This window comes from Gobius niger (assembly GCF_951799975.1).
Source record: "Gobius niger genome assembly, chromosome: 6".
NCBI classification, from domain to species: Eukaryota; Metazoa; Chordata; class Actinopteri; order Gobiiformes; family Gobiidae; genus Gobius; species Gobius niger.
The window spans coordinates 17462602-17481746 of NC_136857.1; the positions used below are offsets into that span (position 1 = coordinate 17462602).

The window sequence follows — 19145 nt, forward strand, 5'->3', positions numbered from 1 at the left end:
ATTTGGTGTGCTATGCAGGGATGACCTTTAAGGCACACAGACATCTTAATTCCAATCTCAGACCACCAGTCTCTAGTTAAATTTCCTTTTTGCTTTTCTGAAAGGTGTTGGATTACTAAAGGCCCCTCCAGAATCAATTGCATTTCACTGAGGAATGTATTCACCACATTTCTAAAGATGGGGTATACAAAATTGTCTTCATCACACTGTATGGCAGCCTACACCATATATATAGTACATACCATATTGTATATGGAAAAAATGTGTATAGTAGTTAGTTAATGGAAATACAGAAAATACAATCCCAGTTTTATATATTGTTCAGAAGTGAATTAGATAAGTACTCCAAGAACTTTAAAAACGAAACATGTGCTTCCACAATCCTCCAAGTTTCTGTTTACGACAGGTGTCTTCAAATTAGGATTTCAATCACTCGCTATCAAGACATTACTCATAATCCGTGTGTGAACAATATGATTACACAATAGAGTACTATCCCACTTGAGCTGTATGTTTACGCTGTGTCTGCTGTCTCAGTACATAGTAATGGCATTAGGCAAATCCTCTGAGCTGCCGCTTTTTTTGGAACTGATAAACGTGAGCCAAGAAAACATGATTAGGAAGATAAACCACACTTAATCATTAACAGAAAACCCTTAAAATGAACATATTTGCAAATTTTGATATTGAAAACAATCATGTCAAAGGCCTATAAAATCTCAATCAATCTCAAAGGTCCATAAATGCAGGGAATCTAATGCAAAATGTAGAAGAGAAGGAATAAAGGAAAGCAGAATGTTTTGACAATTGCATTCATTTTTAGATAAATCTGTTAGTTCTAGATTGTATTTTTTTTTTTTTAATCATGTTTCAGAATGTTTTTGTGCTTTTCAGTTTCATAGAACATGGTCTTGACATGTAAAAACACGCCTACAGTCCAGTGATTGTAGGAGACAGACAGTCAGATATGGGAGAGGGAGATGATGATGGCAGATGAAGACAAGGCACAGAGCCAGGATGCAGTGGAAGAACAGTATCATGTTGGTTCAGGGTGACTCGTGTGCGCCGATTGGAGGACAAACACGGAGGAGAGCTTTGGTTTCATTTTTCACGGTTCGTTATCCTTTATTTACACATGGCGCTTCCCATATGCAAAGGTTATTATTACCCCGCCATGGCAGAATCAACGCACTGTGCCATTTAATGCGAGCTTTTGGGAGCTGCACGTTGTGTCGTCACACGTTCCCGACAACAACCTGTCCTGTATTTCTTTACAGATTAGTCAATGATAAGGTGCTCGCGCCGGGACACGCACCGCGCATGGTCGTTGCGTAATTATGGACGTGCCATGCGGACGTATGCTCGGCCAGTGGGTAGGTAGTAGGCACTAGTCAGGCAAAGCCAAAGCTGATTGTGGAAGGGAAAAACGAAGGAGGGGGTGATCGTGGCTAAGGATGGAGGAGCAGCAAAAGGGGGCGTACATTAACAGCGACCCGTGGCTGGAGACAAGAGCTGGCAGCGGCACAGCGAGCCAAAGCGCAACCTGTCCCGTGCGTAGACAGCGGATTGTTTTAACCCCCGAATAGTTGTATTATGCGGCAAAGGAACTGACAGCGGAACGAGCCATTAACCGCGGGAATACTACGTCCCCAGAGCTTTGAATCTTGCCGCAGAGGACGCCATCAAAGACAAGAGGCACACAAAAAGAAAAGCAGGTAGGCTACGTTTGGGGCGAGGAGCGATTTTTACCTGCGTTGAGCGCGTTTGGTGCAGGTTCATGAATGATTGGGCTAATTTTCGGGTTAGCAGCTAATTTATGCGCCACTTAACTAGCACTGTGGACTATCCTGCCCTTAGCAAATAGTGCATTGTGCTAGACACACTGTAGCCTGACTGGTGATCATAAAGCATGCACTTCTCAGTTGCTTTGTGTTGACATTATTTGGCACAGTTCAGTTTTTTTTTGTAACTGCGTTGCTTTTTGAAGCCTGGGGTCACTTAAATCAGGGTTATTTTTCTTCCAAGTCATTAAAACCCCGGTTTATTTGACATCAAGGTTGGAGATACTTTAAAACTACATAAGAGCTTTTGGTCATTATTTTGTTGCAGACACCTGGAAGTGCCAGTACTGTCTAAACAACTGCTTTCCAGCTGTCTATAATTTATTTATTGTCATTATTTATTTTCACAGGTAGGGTGTCAAAGCATGTGCAGCTGTCTCTCTCAGCATAGAAAAACAAACTAAGAATACAAGGGACAGTTGGTCACAAACACCATAAACCAGTGGCCTGTATGGGTGAGAACAACTTAGTAAAATAGTAGAAAGTAATCATTACCTTGGAAAATCAGTCGACTCCGGCAATATTCACTGTACTTAATAACTCAGGTTTAACAAAAATAAATCTTTTTCTTTTATTTCAACACTATTTACATTGCAGATTCTCACTGAAGATGTTCATGTATGAATGAAGACATGTGGAATTGTGCTTTAAACCAAAAAATGTGCATAAATGCCTTTTGTTTTGATTACTGCTTTGCACAGTTTTGACATTTTCTCAATGGGTGTCAAAATGTAGTCACTAGAAATGGTTTGGACCTTTCAGGACTGTTGAAAACCATTTCAGATGACTGCCTAATGAAGCTCACTGAGAAAATGTCAATAAAGGGTGGCAATTTTGAAGAATTTAAAATATTAAACATATTTTGAGTTATTTCCTTTTTTGTTTTCATTCATAATTTAATGTCTTCAATGATAATCATACCATGTAAATAGTGTTGAAAACAAAGCAAAGCCAAAGCATAGAAAGTCTTTCCAAACGATTGACCGGCACTGTATCGGTATGTTCAGATTTATAGCCTATTAAACCTCTTGGGTAAGTTTTGCATATTCTAGTGTTAGTTAATCCCTCAATGATTATGACATTGTGCCACTTGCATCTCATTCTCGATGTATAGCCAACACTGCAGAGCCAAAGTTTATTCAAAACAGCTGTAACAATGTCAAGTGTTTGGCAGTTAACAAGCTGAAGTTTATGAGATGCAATGTCTGTAATGTGTTTTCCTGATATGTCTTGCTGTGGCTCGACATAGTTTAGTATGTGGCCAAAGCTGTAACAGTGCAGTTGTTAAGGCTCCACATGAGTTGTCATTAATCATTGTGTATTTAGTGGAGTGTGATAGAAAGACAGGAAACAGAGGTGAATATACAGTATGGAGGTTTGCTTTGAGCTTTGTTGATGATGAGGATGGATAGGATTAGGAACAACTGCATCACAAGGACAGTTCAGGTTAGATGTTTAGCAGATAAAGAGAGATTGTGGAGAGATGAGATTGAGACGATGCTGTGGTAAAAAATCTGTGGTCTAATCTGCCAGACAGGAAGCCTAGAGTAAGGCCTAAGAAATTTATGAAAGGTGTTTGGTTAGGGCTGCTCGATTATTGAAAAAATAATAATCACGATTATTTTTGTCATAATTGAAATCACGATTATTAAAACGATTATTTGTTGCCTTTAAAAAAGTATTTTTTCTTTATATATTTATTAATAAAAAAAACCCTGCTGAATATTTTCTGTTTTCTGACCAGTGATAAAAGTACAAAGGATTTCAAGTATGCCTCTATTAGGAGAGGTCTCTGTTTCACACCTGCCCCCTGCTGGCCAGCCCTCACACCTGCGCGGCCTGATGACATCATCACAGAGCGCCGTTTGTTTTTATGTCAGGCAAAAGCATAAGCCATGGCACGCGAAATGTGAAGGGAAAATAATCCCAGCGCAATGAAATAATGCAAGTCTGCTTTGCCAGAAAAAAATTGAAGAAAAATAAATAAAAACAAAACAAAAACGATTATGCTAATTTTGTAATTGTTTAGTGTAATAATCGAAATCGTAATCGAATTTCGATTAATTGCACAGCCCTATGTTTGGTTACTATATAAAGGATGATAACAAAGAGGGTAGAGGAAGATGATTCACTATGGAAGTGACCAGATGAAAGCTAATTAGGATTACATATCAATAAACACCATACATGAGTGTTACCATATGTGCACTGGGGCATTCCTGTCTTAAAAGGAGTCGAGGTACAAGCTTCACTCTGGATGCCTGACCCTTTAGCCTTTGATCTATGGTCTGGACTGGGGCCAAACGTCACTCAGAACTGTTATTGGTTGCAGCACTTTTAAGTTGGACATCCGTTTTTTTCCACCAAGGATCAAAAGTCTCCCCGATTGGTTCTGGATCTTCTTCGCTTCCTCAGAGCGTGACCTGACCTGAGAGCTGTGTGGGAGGCTGTTTTTGGTGGAATACCCCGTAGAGCAGCAGAGGGGCAACTTAAAGGTGGCTTTAACAGGATTTTGTCGGCATAAAGTCCTAGACAGTCAGCTTTGGCGTAACAAATCTCAAGCGTGGCGAGGTTAGATGCTGACCTCATCTGGCACTTGTACTTGAATTATGACAATACATGGAAGAACACAGGCAGAATAAGTGTGCAAAATACTCAAGATGATTACAACATTAGTGACCAAAGGGATATTTCAGGATTTTTGACATAGGGCCTAATTTCCTTGTTATCCAGAGTGTTGTTGATTCCTTATATTTGAAGAGTTTAGTGGTGCTAGGCTAGTGCTAGGCTAGTGCATGTCGATGGTAACTAGTAGCCTGCATTTTGTGAATTCCACATGTATTAATGCCGGCTGCAGGTAAACAAACTACTGTAGATACGGTAACCTCGCAGATCACTTCGCCGCTGCGTAGCTTACAACCAGGAAGCAGATGCCACTCAAATATAACTTCTTTTAAATGCAAAATGGTTATATTTCAAAAATGATTCAGTCAACACAGACATTTATATCGGTAGTCTGGTGTGATTTGCCTCAGGTGCACTGTGCTTGGGTCAGACTGTTTTTAATGCAGGCTACTAGTTACCATAGACATGCCCTAGCCTAGCACAAGCCTACCACTAAACTATTCAAATATAAAGACTGCATGAATTAAAAAATATGTCTCTCCAGAAATCAACAACGCTCTGGATAACTAGGAAATGAGGCCCTGTGTCAAAAATCCTGAAATATCCCTTTAATGAAGCAAGTGTTATTGCATTATAATTATTATGCCTCTTAGCTTCTAATGAATTGGCAAAGATTTCCTGCCCTTCCTGAAACAGTCAACTACTTTATTAGCTGTCATTTAGCACTGTTTCTGCTACAGCTATAGAGTTCGGGATTGAATCATGTTATAATGAAATGTTACCATAGCAATGTGCAATTTTGTGGGAAACTAGAAAACATTGTTCATAGCTGAAAACGCATCCAAAATGCTTCCATGTAAACGATAACTCCAGTATTATACATTTTTGTATATCCAATCATTTATTTTATCATTATTTATTTTTCCAAAGTATTTCATGGTGCTTGACGACACAATCCCAAGCTCCATTCACCACCCCATCTACTGCTACTACACAACTCCAACTACACAACTCTTATTCACCATCAAATGAGTTGCTTTCCCGTGAAACTGTGAAAACACAGTATAATTTAATCATAGATTGAAACATTTGCGCTGAATATTTTAATATTATGCTAAAAATCAACAAGAACATACTGTAATTTTTAAGATCCATATGTTATTCTAAGGTGTGGAATTTCCAACGGTCAGATCATTGACCTCCCCCTCCGCCCACATACCAGCATAACCGCACATATTCACACACATACTCTGCCCCTCTGTGTCCTGTACCGACTGAAGTACATACTGATTTACTATGTCTCCCCTTCGCTCCACACAAACAAGTTACACATCTGCTCAGAGAGAGCCCTGGGCAGCTGCAACACTGCTGCACCATGACACATCTCTGCATTAGCCGCTTTATTCCACACACAAATTATTTCGGCAAGTTGTTATTCGCTGTAATGTTATTGTACATCCTCTCTGTGCTCAGGTTTAGTTTTTGTAGTAGTAGCCTCTAGTATAAAATAATATTCAGTATTCATTTAGGTTTTTTTTTATATTGAGAAGTTTATTTTATGAAAGACCAAATGAACAGTTTTACAATAATGTCAGAGATGTAATATAAGTCATTAGGTAACTCATTTGTGCTTAGTGTAGCTTTCGATTATTCTCTACTACTACCAACTCTTCTAAATATACTTCTACGATGATTTCATTGACTTCTAATGTGCCTACTTTTTCATTGCACTCCTTTCTTTGACTCCAGAGTCCAGACACACCCATAGTCTTCTGTGTTTCGTCTTGCTTTGCTTTAACTTTAATGGGGCCATTGCACTGACAAATCCCACATGACAAAGAAGTCAGACTTCAATAGCAAGCAGACTTTCTCAAAGCCTAAGTGGCTGAATACTACTACTACTCCCTAAATGAGTTTAATATTGTTGAGTCTAATCCTGTGCCTGAAGCTTGCGGCTGCACCACTGGACATTGTGCTTTGGCATTTCCTGCTCTGAATAAAGGATTTACTGTGTGTGAGAAAGTGACGACATCTATATAACATGCTCAACCCAGAAAATTAAGTATAGAGCCACGTGACCTCTGACCTTAGGGGAAGAGCCTGATAAAAATACTTTGTGTGTGAGTGTGCGCCCATCTCACATCTCTGTCATCGGGAGTGAATGGGATCGGCCCTACTGTATAGACTAAAGTGAGATATGGCAAGAGAAAGATTTGTCTTTCAAACCTGGAGGGTAATAGAAGAAAAACATTACAGTTACTATTACAGAAACCAGTATTGTTTTTAACACTTAAAGTGATCTGTTATCCAAAGGCTTCAAACGCTGCTACGACTGCTGTGACTTTCTAATGCTAATTCAACTACTACAGCTGCTCGACTACTGTATCACTCTCCATGCAAGACTACAACTATGGGTGCCACACTTTACCTCGAGGCCCAACAAGCATTGTTTTGGGAGATTTTGAAAATACCTGAGTAGAAAAGAAAATGCAGTACTGTGCAGTTTGATCTGGGAATCCTTGCCCTCGTGAAGCACTGGCTCCTTTGGTAAATAAGAGAAAAGGGTGTTGTGAAAAATGTATTTTCTATCTCACCGACTATAGCTCATTCTCAAAACTCCCACTAATATTTACAAAAAGACTAGAGATGTTTCAGTTTGTATTTGGGTGTAATTTGTTCACAACCTCATGAAACAAGAAGTTATGAATGATCAATTCCCTGCATCAGCCAGCCACTCAGGTCTACACGAAGGGGGACAAACAACTCTCCATTAAATAAACAGCGGTGGTAATAATAGTGACACACAGATAAATTACCATTTTTAAAAGAATATCTTATTTTTTTGCAAGCGTGTCTTCTGCTTACTATTTGCGGAACATTTTTGTAAATATGATCACATATCCAAACATTTATTTTATTATTTTATTTTTATTATTGTGTTTTCATACTTACTGGGGTGCACATATTGGAGGGCACTTATAAAAAAGTTACTGTGGACTTCCATTAGTTCTGTCGAAAAACTCTGAACTCCCTTGTTAAGACAGGTTGAATTCCTCACAAGAAGTACGTTTTAAGTCCATTTGCCCTGTTTATGTTAACTTTAGTGGAAACTCAATACCAGATCCTATAAACCAGTGAAGTACAGCCATTTATGGGAACCAGCATACACTGTCTTTTCTTCACACTGATCTATTGGGACCCACAGAGACGAGACATGACCATATTAGCTCATGGACGACTCAAACTCCGCATGTTCCTCAATATTGACCCAGTATAAAATTATTGTCATGTCAATGATATGTAGCTGGATGGAAAAAGGTTTCAAGCTAAATAATCTTGAACGCTTGTGCTCCACTTAGGGCCTTGCCATTTGTCCTGACTTTGAAAGAATTTGAAGTTCAATATCAACATTATTAATATGAAGTAGTTGCTTTCCATGTAGTCAAATATAGCTATAATTGTACAAGTTTTACAACAACTACACTTGTTTTTTCACGTTTTGTCTTACTACTATCAGAACTACTATAACTACTACCAATTAATTGACTTTTGATTTGTGTGATAAACACAACAGTGCACTCGACAGTTTATTATTTCATATTTTTTAGTTCTCATATATTTGCTTAATGCTAGGTCATGTTGCCCCTATGCAGCAATATGTTTTCCCCTTTGCACTAAGTGTCTTGTTTGGCCAAATGCAAGTCTCTTTCTTCCCTATGCACCGGAGCACGTAAAGCCGTTGGATTACTTTGGATAAAGATTTGGTTATGTGGTTATGTTTACTCAGAGACATTACTCAATAGAGCTGCTGTTTATCGTCAGCTGCCAGACACTGCACACCTGACTGCGCGCTTCAGCATCAACATGAGGAAGACAGGCTTTCTTGGCTTGCCTTTTTATTTTCAAGTAACAATTTATGTGACCAGAACCAGAATCTTCTCTGTCCTTTCTAAACTTGCCATGTTCTTCTGAAATTCTACTGAAAACTCTTGTGTTCAGCTACAATTCTTTGTTTATCATTCTATGCTCTAGTTAAATTCACAATATTCCTCTTGCTTATCTGTGCATGCTTACACCCAGCTCCCTTCTCCTTATCTCCACTCCTGCCTCTTTCTACAATGTTACTTGAAGTACCTCAAGTTTAATAGGAAACAGGAAATGATAGAGGGGGAAAAAACACAGACTAATATTCAGAGGAATTGGCCAACAGAGGCTAGACTAAAGCAGGTCCTGGCAGAAATGTGCAGGGGTGGATTGCTATTACTCACATACATTCACATTATTGCATAAAATTTGCACAACAAATTGCATTTCGGTTTGATTCTCCCTTTTTCATTCCATGTCTGGTAGATTTTTATATGAGATGCCCTTCCTGCCAGAACAAGCCGCATTACAGTAACTGAACTTGGCATCGGGGTCCTTCTCTTGAAAACAAAAAGACAGCCTGGAACATTTGAGCTTGCTTTACTGACTGTGCCAGTTACCACTTTCACTTTGAGTTTTTTATTGATTGCTTGTCCGACTACTTGAGTCAAGCTTTTGTTCCCTCCAGTGGTAGCAGTTCTGTCGAGTTTTTGAGGATCTGGACTTTACTGGGGTAGTGTTTTGCTGAAAACTTACTTTTACTCCACTACATTTGACATTTAAAAAGCAAATTTGCCCATGTGTTTGTTTGTTTCAAAAGCCTAATATCACACACTCTATGGTCAGAAGGTGGCGCTGTTAATTCATAGTTAACTCACAACAAAGAAGGTTTGTCCCTGTTGTGTTGCCATAGTGAATTCAGCCTCCGTTTGAGTGTTTTTGAGGACGCAAAGTTAATTTTAATACTTAAAGAAGAACTAAGTAACTTGTTTATCTTATCTCTTTTCATCGTCCCTCTGGAAGAGTTACTTAGTTCTACTTTAAACTGATTTGTACTTTATACGACAGTGTTAAGCAACAGTAGCTCAGATGATAGAGCGGGTCGTCCTATACTTAGAGGTTTGTAGTTCAAACCCCAACTCCCATATGTGCAGGCTACTGTTGTGTCCTTTGGCAAGACACTTCACCCACATTGCCTCCTGTGTCTGTGTAGATTGGTGTATGAATGAGAGTGTGAAATGGTTCCTTGATGTAAAGCGCTTAGAGTATAATTTTATTAATTTAGACATTATACAAGTATCATCCTGGAAAAATCCCAAATCAATAAAGTGTGAATACTATGCTGAATATAAAGCAAATCACTGTAGGATGAATTAGAGTTTTAGTGCTTAAAAAAATGTAATATAAAGAACAATTGTAGCAATAAATTGGGTAATACTTGAGTAAAGGTATCCAGTTCCTCTCCACCTCTCAAAATGACTACATTTCCCCAAAGGCACAGATTTCTATTTCCAGTGCTTCCCTGTGTTTCGGTGAGGTTTCAGTGCGATTGTGCTGCTGTTCCCTGGGGCAGTCTCACTCTCTGACTCACAGGAGGAGGCAGAGCTTTACATAAGTGCTGTCTGAAATCCTAACGGGGGGTGTGGATGTTGATATGAGCTGTGTGTGTTAAAGTCCATGGGATGCTACAGGCAGCTGGGTCCTTCAGTGACTCGTGCCATTGTGTAATTGTCCTTTTTGTGTAAATTGCTTCAGCAATATTAGTATTACAGAGCAGGGAGCTCTAACGGTACTGTAATTGTCATATAAAGCCATTATTACGGCTACATAGTACACACTTATACTTGTAGAACTAAAATGCATATAATTACAAACCTATAGATCATATTAAGCAAATCCATATCTAGTGGGCTATAAACAATGGTTATGGATGTTTGATTTGGAAGTAATAATCTTGTATACTGTAAAATAATCAATAATTATGTTCTATATTATTCCTGTGGATTATTTGTGTGTCTCTTTTGATCAATTAACATATGAAAACAAAGCAAAAGAATTTATATTCTGTATGATAAAGTTTCTGGATCATTTTAATAGCACTCCATCAACGATGTATTTCTCTTGGCAATATGTCCCAATAGGTCAACATGTGAACTTGTTTACACCATGAGCTCCTAGTTTTGTGTCTTGCTATGTGGCCAGGCATGTGCCATGTAACCATACACCTCACCACACCCTGCCTACTCCTGGTGTCATGCTGCAAGAACCCTGTGAAAGTTTTATTGGCTTGACCCTGAAACTACCCAATACCAACACCTGTCCTATTTTCCTAGACTGATCAAGTCTCCTGTCTGCAAGCACGGGTTCAATCTCAGACCTCCTGATTTTATGGCCTATTGAGTGAATTCTCTGTAAAGTCTTTATAAATGCCTATTCTAACTTCCTACAGATAATAAGAATTTTAGCATCTTGACAAGCAAACGAAATGCCCTCTAGAATCACTTGCTATTTCTTTGTCATCTTTTTGCACAGGTGTGAAAGAATGACTTGACCGATCGGATCCAGGAAGACAAACCTTAGACCCGGACCATGGCATCCACAGCTCTGCTCGTCGTGGGACTCTACCTCACCTCCTTCACCTCTTCAGATGCACAGACTGTAATCGGCACCTCCTCCTCTTTTGCCTCGTCACTCGACCTACCAAGGGCTTCCGCTCCAAATCCTACCAAAGAAGCAGTGCGACTTTGGCCGTCCTTTGCCACTAGAGGGCGCAGTGATGTCCCTATTAAAGTGACACTGCAAAATGAGCTGTCAAACTCAGTGGACCCTGGATCGGTATCAGCACATCCCACTGTTCCTTCAAGGCCTTCAGTAAAAGCAACCTTATCAACATCAAGCCTAAGCAGTGGTCCTATTGTAAACCAGACAAGCATTGCAAGAGCAAGGACAGATACAGCGAGTCTAGCTATCATCAGGGCTAAAGCTAAGTTAGATTCTACTACAAAGGCAACAACCATAGCTCAACCTACTTTGGATTTAGGTGAATCAATAGGCGTAACAACAGATAAAGGACTTAATGCTGATTTGCAAGGTTTTGGGTCAGGGATTGTCCCAACATTAAATGAGCAATCTTTACCTCCTCAAGCAACATATGGGAATGGGCTGGCCCAGTATCGACCACCAGCACAGACAGTAACATCTGAAGGGATGCCCCCAACAGTTGTGGATTTGTCTACACTGGGACATCTGACAGAGAAACCTGACGTTATGGGCCTAACAACAACAAAGAAAGGGGAGACGATAACAGACTTGCCTGTGGTCACGCAAGGAACACCTCAGCCGGCAGTGTTAACAGGTGAGATATGTTCAGATCAAATTTACAGTAAAGTTATTTACTGTAGTAGTTTTAATACAGTTCATGAAGCTGTACACCGGTTGCACAATACATTTCAAAGGTATCATTATAGCAACATCATATTGGGTAAATCAACAATCACTTAAAGGGGCTAGGTGCAAGTTGGCCATTTTATACTCACTACTGCCACCTCAGGTCATATGTGTAACTACACCTTCTATATTAAGCTCGTGGATGACAATAACAACTTTTTGAGTGACAGTGCAGGATTTTAGGGGCAGTTGTGGTGAATAGGTCTGGGCCCATTCTACACCTTAGGACATTGCTTGAACATGTGGGGGGAGGAAAATACATAATTTTAACATTTTTAAACTCCGTATAGTAAATGTGTAATCTTTCATATATATAGTGTAAATAGACCTTTTTATGTCACATATGTCTTACTTACCATACTTACTACTTACCCAAATTTAAATGAATATTTTTAACCTCTTAATCCCCACCTGAACCAAACACATTCCTCCAGTTTGGCTTGACCCAAATCTAAAGCTTCTTGAAAAAAGCATCTAAATAGCAACAAAAAATTGACGAAAACAAGGATGCAAATGCAACAAAAGAGCGACAAAAAAACAACAAAAAGTGACAAAAATGTGACATAAACACAACAAAGAAGTAATATAAAAAACATAGACTGTAAACTTTTAGATTTTGGTAAAGATGAGAAAATGCACTCGGTTAAGGCGGGAGGTTAATTTGCTCAATGGTTGATCAGTCCTATTTATTTGAGCTTTTTCACATAGTATTTTCCAAAGTTACTCCAATTTTAGTGTTTAGGGTTTGATGAAGCCGTTGTAGTTGCTTCAGTTTCTGTGATAAATGGCCGTTTGAACCATGAATGTACGTATCTTATCATTGCAGGCGAATTAACGGCCAACGCTCCCTCAAATGACAGAAGCACAACGATGTTAGAGATTCTTCCGACAACAACCACCACCACCACCACCAAACTACAAGAGACCACTGAAAGAAACAGCATCATCTCTGCATCAAACACCACAACAATACGAGTGATCACACCAAGCTCCTCTATCACTACTTCTCCTACAATTACTACAACTACGACAAAGGAGGCAGTAACAGTATTGCCAAAGACAGTTAATCTATCAAACAATGCTGCCGCCCCAGCAAGACCATCTACAGACCCAGTGAGTCCTCAGTTAACCAGCACAGGTAAGAGAAGACAGATTTGTGCTTTTCTGTTTTGGATTTGACTTTCTTTTCATGAGTTTAGATATTTATCATTTTAGCAGCTGCAACTTCTTTACTGGAAGAACCTGGAGATGACTTCAAAGACATGAGAGGGAAAGAGAAGAAATGATGCATGGAAAGTGGCGTGGATGCTGTGTGGAATTATGTGGGTAGACCAAGCGAACTGAAGGGGGAGCATTAAATTTCAGGTGGGCCTAGAAACAGACGAACGAGCAGCATTTGAGCAAAACAGGGCAAAACATGCCGTGGTGACTGCACATGAGGGAGTGGACGTTCAGGGTGAATTTCCAATAAGGGGAAGGTGAAGGCTCAGCAATGCAGGAAGAGAGGGGGGTGTGGTAATAAAAAACATGTGCACTGAAATGGGAATTCAATGAGTACCCGGAAAATTAAATTCATGACAAGTAGCGGAGTGCCATGACGACAGCTTCATAAATAATGATGACCAAGAGTCTCCTCCAGTCGCACAGTTGTTCCAGTTTGTACAAACCATAATGAAGTCTGGAAAGTTTATACAATAGCATGTGAGTAAACATTGCACGTTTAAACCGGACCGCTTCACTTTTTAATTTTTTAAATATTTTTTTAATTTTTTATGATTAATTTTATATGTCAGTTTTTGTAGATATGGTAAATCATACTGGCACTCAAATCATGGTGCTGTGGCTGGACTGATGATACTCCACCAGATTGATTTGAAGTAGCGCACTGCAATTTTCTGATACAAGTTGTGTGTCTGTGAAGAATAAGTCCTGTTCATGTAGTTTTTGTGCTGTGACAGTTTAGTCCTTTTTTCCTCATTCTGGTTTATACTCTTGTTTATTTGCGATATACATGAAGATTAGCTTACTTTCAAAACCTTGTATTTAAACCTAGTGTATGAGATGTATTATCAAAGAGTGTATTTGTTTTTATTTAGGCTACTACACTTATTTAATAATTATATTCATAGGCTCATTTGAGTCATAATATTCACAGTATTTAGACATCGTCTAGTATGTGCGTTATGTGATTCTTTGCCCTCAGAGGTGAAACAGGATATTTACATTAAGTCCATTGCCTTTTGTGGGCATGGCGCGACCCTAGCGAGTGTGTGTATGTGTATTTGAAGAAAGAGCTCAAGGATAGGGGAAAGTTTAAATGCATCCAGCTGTGAAATTTGATCACCACATCTGGAATAAGTCTGGCGTTCACTTCTGTAAAAAGAGAAAAGATCTGGGAAGGAAGTCAGACATACCTCTGTACAAATAAAGAAAAGTGGCTGTGATCTGCATGCAGGGTGTCCGAGTCAGGGGCGGGATGGGGAAAGTGAAGGAGAGAGACAGGAAGTGAAACACATGTGAGTGACTCATTAGTAGTCGGTATGTCAGGTTTTATGGTGTTTAGGACAGAGGAGGGCTTCCAAAGGCTACTTTTGCCACTGATGGAGTTCTTCCAACGTCCATCATTCTCCCAGAGTTTACTAGTGTGTAGCTGTGTGCGCTGTGTTGACACTTATGTATTCGGAAAACGGTCCCCTCTGAGCTCACTGCTGAGAGTACTTTTCCTCATCCATAATCAGATAAAACAAAGAACATAGTGCTACTAATTTTGCTCAAGTTGTGACATTGTTTCACTTTCAACCACTGCTGTGCTATAATGACCTCCTATGACAATACACTTCTCTTCAAATCATATCTTATCATCAAAGCATCTTAGCTCATCGCACTTTATCAACCACCAAACATGGTGACCAAATGACATCATGTTTATCTTGCTGCTGAAGGCTCGGTTATGCAGGATATCATGTTTGATTATTAAAGTGTGTTATCTTTACAGCCTGCGGTACTTTTATGAATGGAGTTATGATAGCACTCTCTTTGTGCACAAGAAAAGGCACCGTCCCTTCAGTACATTAACATGTCTTTGTCATCCTAAGGGAACCGGTTTTACGGCCAGATATGTCAAGCATTATATGTTAAGTGTGGGAAACATACAGTCAACAAGCTAGATCAGGATAGTTGTATGCTCTCTCTCTGCTCTCTCAGCCATTTCAAGCAGCACAATTTATGGTTATGTTGCTATGTAACGAAGATGCGCTCATTAATTATATAAGGTAATCCAATTAAGTCGCACAGCATAATACATTGTGTCATTTGTTAAGTCTGATCTAAATTTTATGAGAGAAAGCTATGCAATTTTAAAAACAGGCATCTTTGTTGACTATATTTTAATGACAATGGGCTAGAGAGAAAAAGCTATTTGAGTACTCGACTTGTTTAGCATCTTAGGAGTCAGTGTTTCGTCAATGCATTTGGTCAAATGTAATTACTGATGAAAAGGAATGTCTTAAATAATGTAACACCAACTTAATAAGCACAAGTGTGAATAATGAGTAACTGAAGTGTTACACACTACCTCCCTCTAGTGGCCTCTTGTATGTATGTTCATTGCTGTACAGTATATTTATATATATATATTTATATATATATACAAAATCTGTGTTATGTCTCTCTTTTTCAGGGACATCTTCATTTCATACTACCGGGTTTGCACCTGGGACGAGACCACGGATAAGCCCCACATACCAGACCGCAGTAAGCCTCCGAAACCGGTCCCTCCCTCTTGGCCGCCCTCACCACCCTCCAACCGTAAACCCAAGTCCCTCTCCCAGTGTTCCCCCAACCAACGGGACCCTCCTGTACTGGGGTGATCTAAGTCGGACTCTGGCCTTTGTCTGGGAGCTTCACGTCTACGGGACAGCCAGCCTCTTCCTGCTCCTGTTTGCTGGTGCAGCTCTCGGTCTCACCCTCTCTCCTGGGGCGAACTGCCCTCATCGGGGCGCTCTGGCTTTGGCTAATATTTTCCTGTTTGTGGCTGGGGGCGTCAGAGCTACTTTCTTCCTAACTGACCCATATGGCACTCGTAAATTGTTCCCGCATCCCGCAGTCAAGGCCCTTTACAACCTCCCTCTACACTTACTGGTGTGGACACAGGTGACCATGGCTATACTGGCTATGAGGGCGGCAGGAGTGTGCTTTTTCCCCTCGACTCTTGAGCGCCCCCCGCTGGTTGCTGTGCTGGCAGTGTTACAGTGTACTCTCCTCCTCGCGGCTGACCTGCTCTCACCAGCTCTGTCCCCTGTGGTGCCTGTGACTCTGCAGTTCCTATCTCTGTGCTGGGGACTGGTTGTCTGCCTGGTGTTTTTGTGCTACATTTTCCCCCAGATCCGCTGCCCCCGTCTCCCTCATGCCGCACTACCCGAAGAGTCCCGGCGGAAAGCTTGGACTGGGAGCAGGAGGCTGGTGGTTGTGCTCGGCAGAGTGTTGGCAGTATGTGCAGTTCTGGGGGCTCTGTGCTGCTGTCTGCACTTCCATGCAACGCTGTGGCTCTATGGGCTGTTGGGGGATTGGAATCGCTTTAACTGGGGCTGGTGGTTGGTGCACTTCTGGGCTCGTCTCCTGGAGCTGGCCTGGGGCTTCTCTCTTCTGCTGCTGGCGTCCTGGCTCTTTTGGAGACCACAGAGCTGTCGGGGGAGAGATGAGGCCGGGGCAGATGGACGGCCAGCAGGAGACATGTCCTCTGCGGGACAGTCCACTGGCTCAGCACAGAGACACACCTGCTGGTCTAAAATTGTCCAGAGCCTGACGGGAAAGCCCTGCAGAAAGTCTGAGAGTAACGGGGTAAGTTCTGCACAGGGTGAAGTGCCGAATAACTGGGCAGGACAGGACCGCTCTGCTGCAGACATCAGTAAGAGCCTCATCAGGAACCAGAACCAGCCCACTGCTGCTCCAGGACCCGTCAAAGACAACAACCGCAGGGCCCACTCTGCAGAGCGCGGCGTTTCTGACGACTCCTCAGGATCTGTGCTCCGGCTGCAGCCTTTCGGGCGCCCCCCTCACCGCTCTGTCAGTGGGAGCCAGGACATAGACAGAGATACTTCAGTCTCACTGTATGAGTTTGATCTTAGGCCCCCATCACCTATTGACCTGACCCGCAGCATTGATGAGGCACTGCACAGGGAACACCTCGTGACCGGGGGAAGCTTGTTCCATCCTTCTCTCTCTCAGTCGCCCTCCCCGGGCTCTGGGCTCAGCCAGGGCCCGTGGATGCGCAGGAACAGTGATCCTCAGCTCTCCGAGAGCAGTGAGGCCACAGAGTCATCCATGCCTCTCGGGGGAAGTATTCTAAGCAGTGTTCCCAGCAGGCAGGTGACAGCGCCCCCTACACCTTCGCACCAGGGGAACAAATGGGCTGGAGCGGTGGGAAGTGTTCCGTCATCAGTGTCCTGCCCTGTTTCCCTCCGCCCCTCCAGAACATCCTCAGGACGCCTGGAGGAGGACGGAGTGGATGACACAAGACCATTCATTACTCCAGACTCAGACAGGGGGCGCCGCAGAGCCACAAGGCCAGCCGGGTCCCGGAGTTACCTCGAAGTGTCCCGCCATGACGACTCTGCCAGTGTGAGCAGTGAGATCATTGACCTATGAACCAAACCGTGGGACCACACATTTAACAATGCTATTAGTAGTTTTCTTTTGAGCGTCATTTTAGATGGTAAATTATCCAAAAGCAATCGTGGGATACTTCAACAAGTATCACCAAGCTGCCTTTTAACTTTTTGAAAACAGCTGTAATTGAACACGGTACTTACTCTGGGAGTAAACATGAAATAAGGACCCACTGTCATGCTGCACACACACTGGCAACACAAAACACTGGGACCATGTTTAAATAATAGTGATATGTGGATTATAGACGAAAAAATGACTCTCTCTTAAGATCCGAGACTGAGGCATCACTCTACATTGTACAAAGTGTAAACCCATAAGATTCATGTTTTCAGTTTTGCTTCTTAACAATGTGCCATATGTTGGTTCTGTGCTTCATAGATATTTACTCATTATTTGATCAGATTATTAGTTTTCTTCTTACATGAAGCAGCTGTCTGTCTTTGTGAGGGGGGTTACCTAGACACAGGGCATTTCACAAAATTACTTTATTGCTGTACAAGAAAAAAAATCATATAATGTTGCAACGTAAATTATTCTTTATTACCCAGTCAGAGCACAAAATAATTTTGGGTTCATGTTTTAATTATTGGAAATAAAAAAGCCATTTACTCTTAGTTTATTCAGTATTTGCAACAACTACCTAATGTTTAGGCCAATGACTGCATTTTGGCAACATGTTATATAGCAATGTACTCACTGCACAAATTGGAAATGCTGCACAATACAATAGCATGCAATAGTCCTATAATAAACAAAGCACTTACTGTAAGCCTGAGCACTACACAGAAATGTTTTAGAACATAAAACACTCGCAACAGTGTAAATATTGTTATTTTTGTACATAATGAAATGTGTAATGAAGATGTGCGGGAGTAGTCCTAAGTGTGAAAGACAATCTGGAGTAAATGCTTGCGTCATGTCAGAGTTTCCGGGTCATGGTGAACAAAGGTTAAAATCCGAACCCGATTGAAAGGATTGATGTGTATTTTTGTCTCCTTTGATCTCTTTTGTCTACTTACTTTTATCACATTCATTATGTCTTCATGTTGTAAATATGCTTAAAAAGTTATTCGAGAAAGACGTTGGGTGTAACAAAGCTGTTAATTTATCACCTTACTTGTTTCGACAGAGTGGCAAACTTCCGTCTTCGTCAGTGGTGTCATCACGTGCATGACATGTCTCCTATTGGCCAGCTTTATTATCCCTAATGTCTTTCTAGTAGAACCTTTTAGCGTATCTTATGTCTTATTGTTTCTATTACTCCTGACTTTACCGATGCTTGCTTTTACTGTGTGAATGTTAGTTGTTGCCTTGGATCTTTGTTTGGAAACTACAAATGTTGTACAGTATTTTGACTACTAGCAAACAAACTAGATGAACCTTATTTTGGAATAAGACTTTTCCCATGTGAGCCATCTCCCGGTGTGGTCACAGTTTGTCCGAGTACGATGCTTGAAATTTTTTGCAGTAATGGCCTTGTGTTGTTTACATTCCAGTGAGCCTTTCCTGCTTGTACCTGCTGTTTGCTCTTTAGTGTGAGGAGCAGAGATGATGTCACCCAAACACCTGGATGTGCCATAGAGACGCTGTCAGTGTGGTCAGTGCAGACGTGCAGTATTAGCTCCGTTCAGTTGATCATTAAACGTCTGTTTAATGTTGCTGCATTTATGTTTCAATAAACTTAAAGAACATGGTGTT

The 19145-nt window shown here is 41.0% G+C and overlaps 1 protein-coding gene across 1 annotated transcript; it reads left to right on the plus strand.

Moving 5' to 3' along the window:
* Positions 1 to 1285: 1285 nt before the first annotated feature.
* LOC306965023 (uncharacterized protein) lies at positions 1286 to 19135 on the plus strand. Its single transcript, XM_079559231.1, has 4 exons — positions 1286 to 1715; positions 10863 to 11685; positions 12604 to 12915; positions 15457 to 19135. Exons 2-4 carry the CDS (start codon positions 10920 to 10922, stop codon positions 17421 to 17423), a joined length of 3045 nt encoding a protein of 1014 aa, XP_079415357.1. The 5' UTR covers positions 1286 to 1715; positions 10863 to 10919; the 3' UTR covers positions 17424 to 19135.
* The last annotated feature ends 10 nt before the right edge of the window (positions 19136 to 19145 follow it).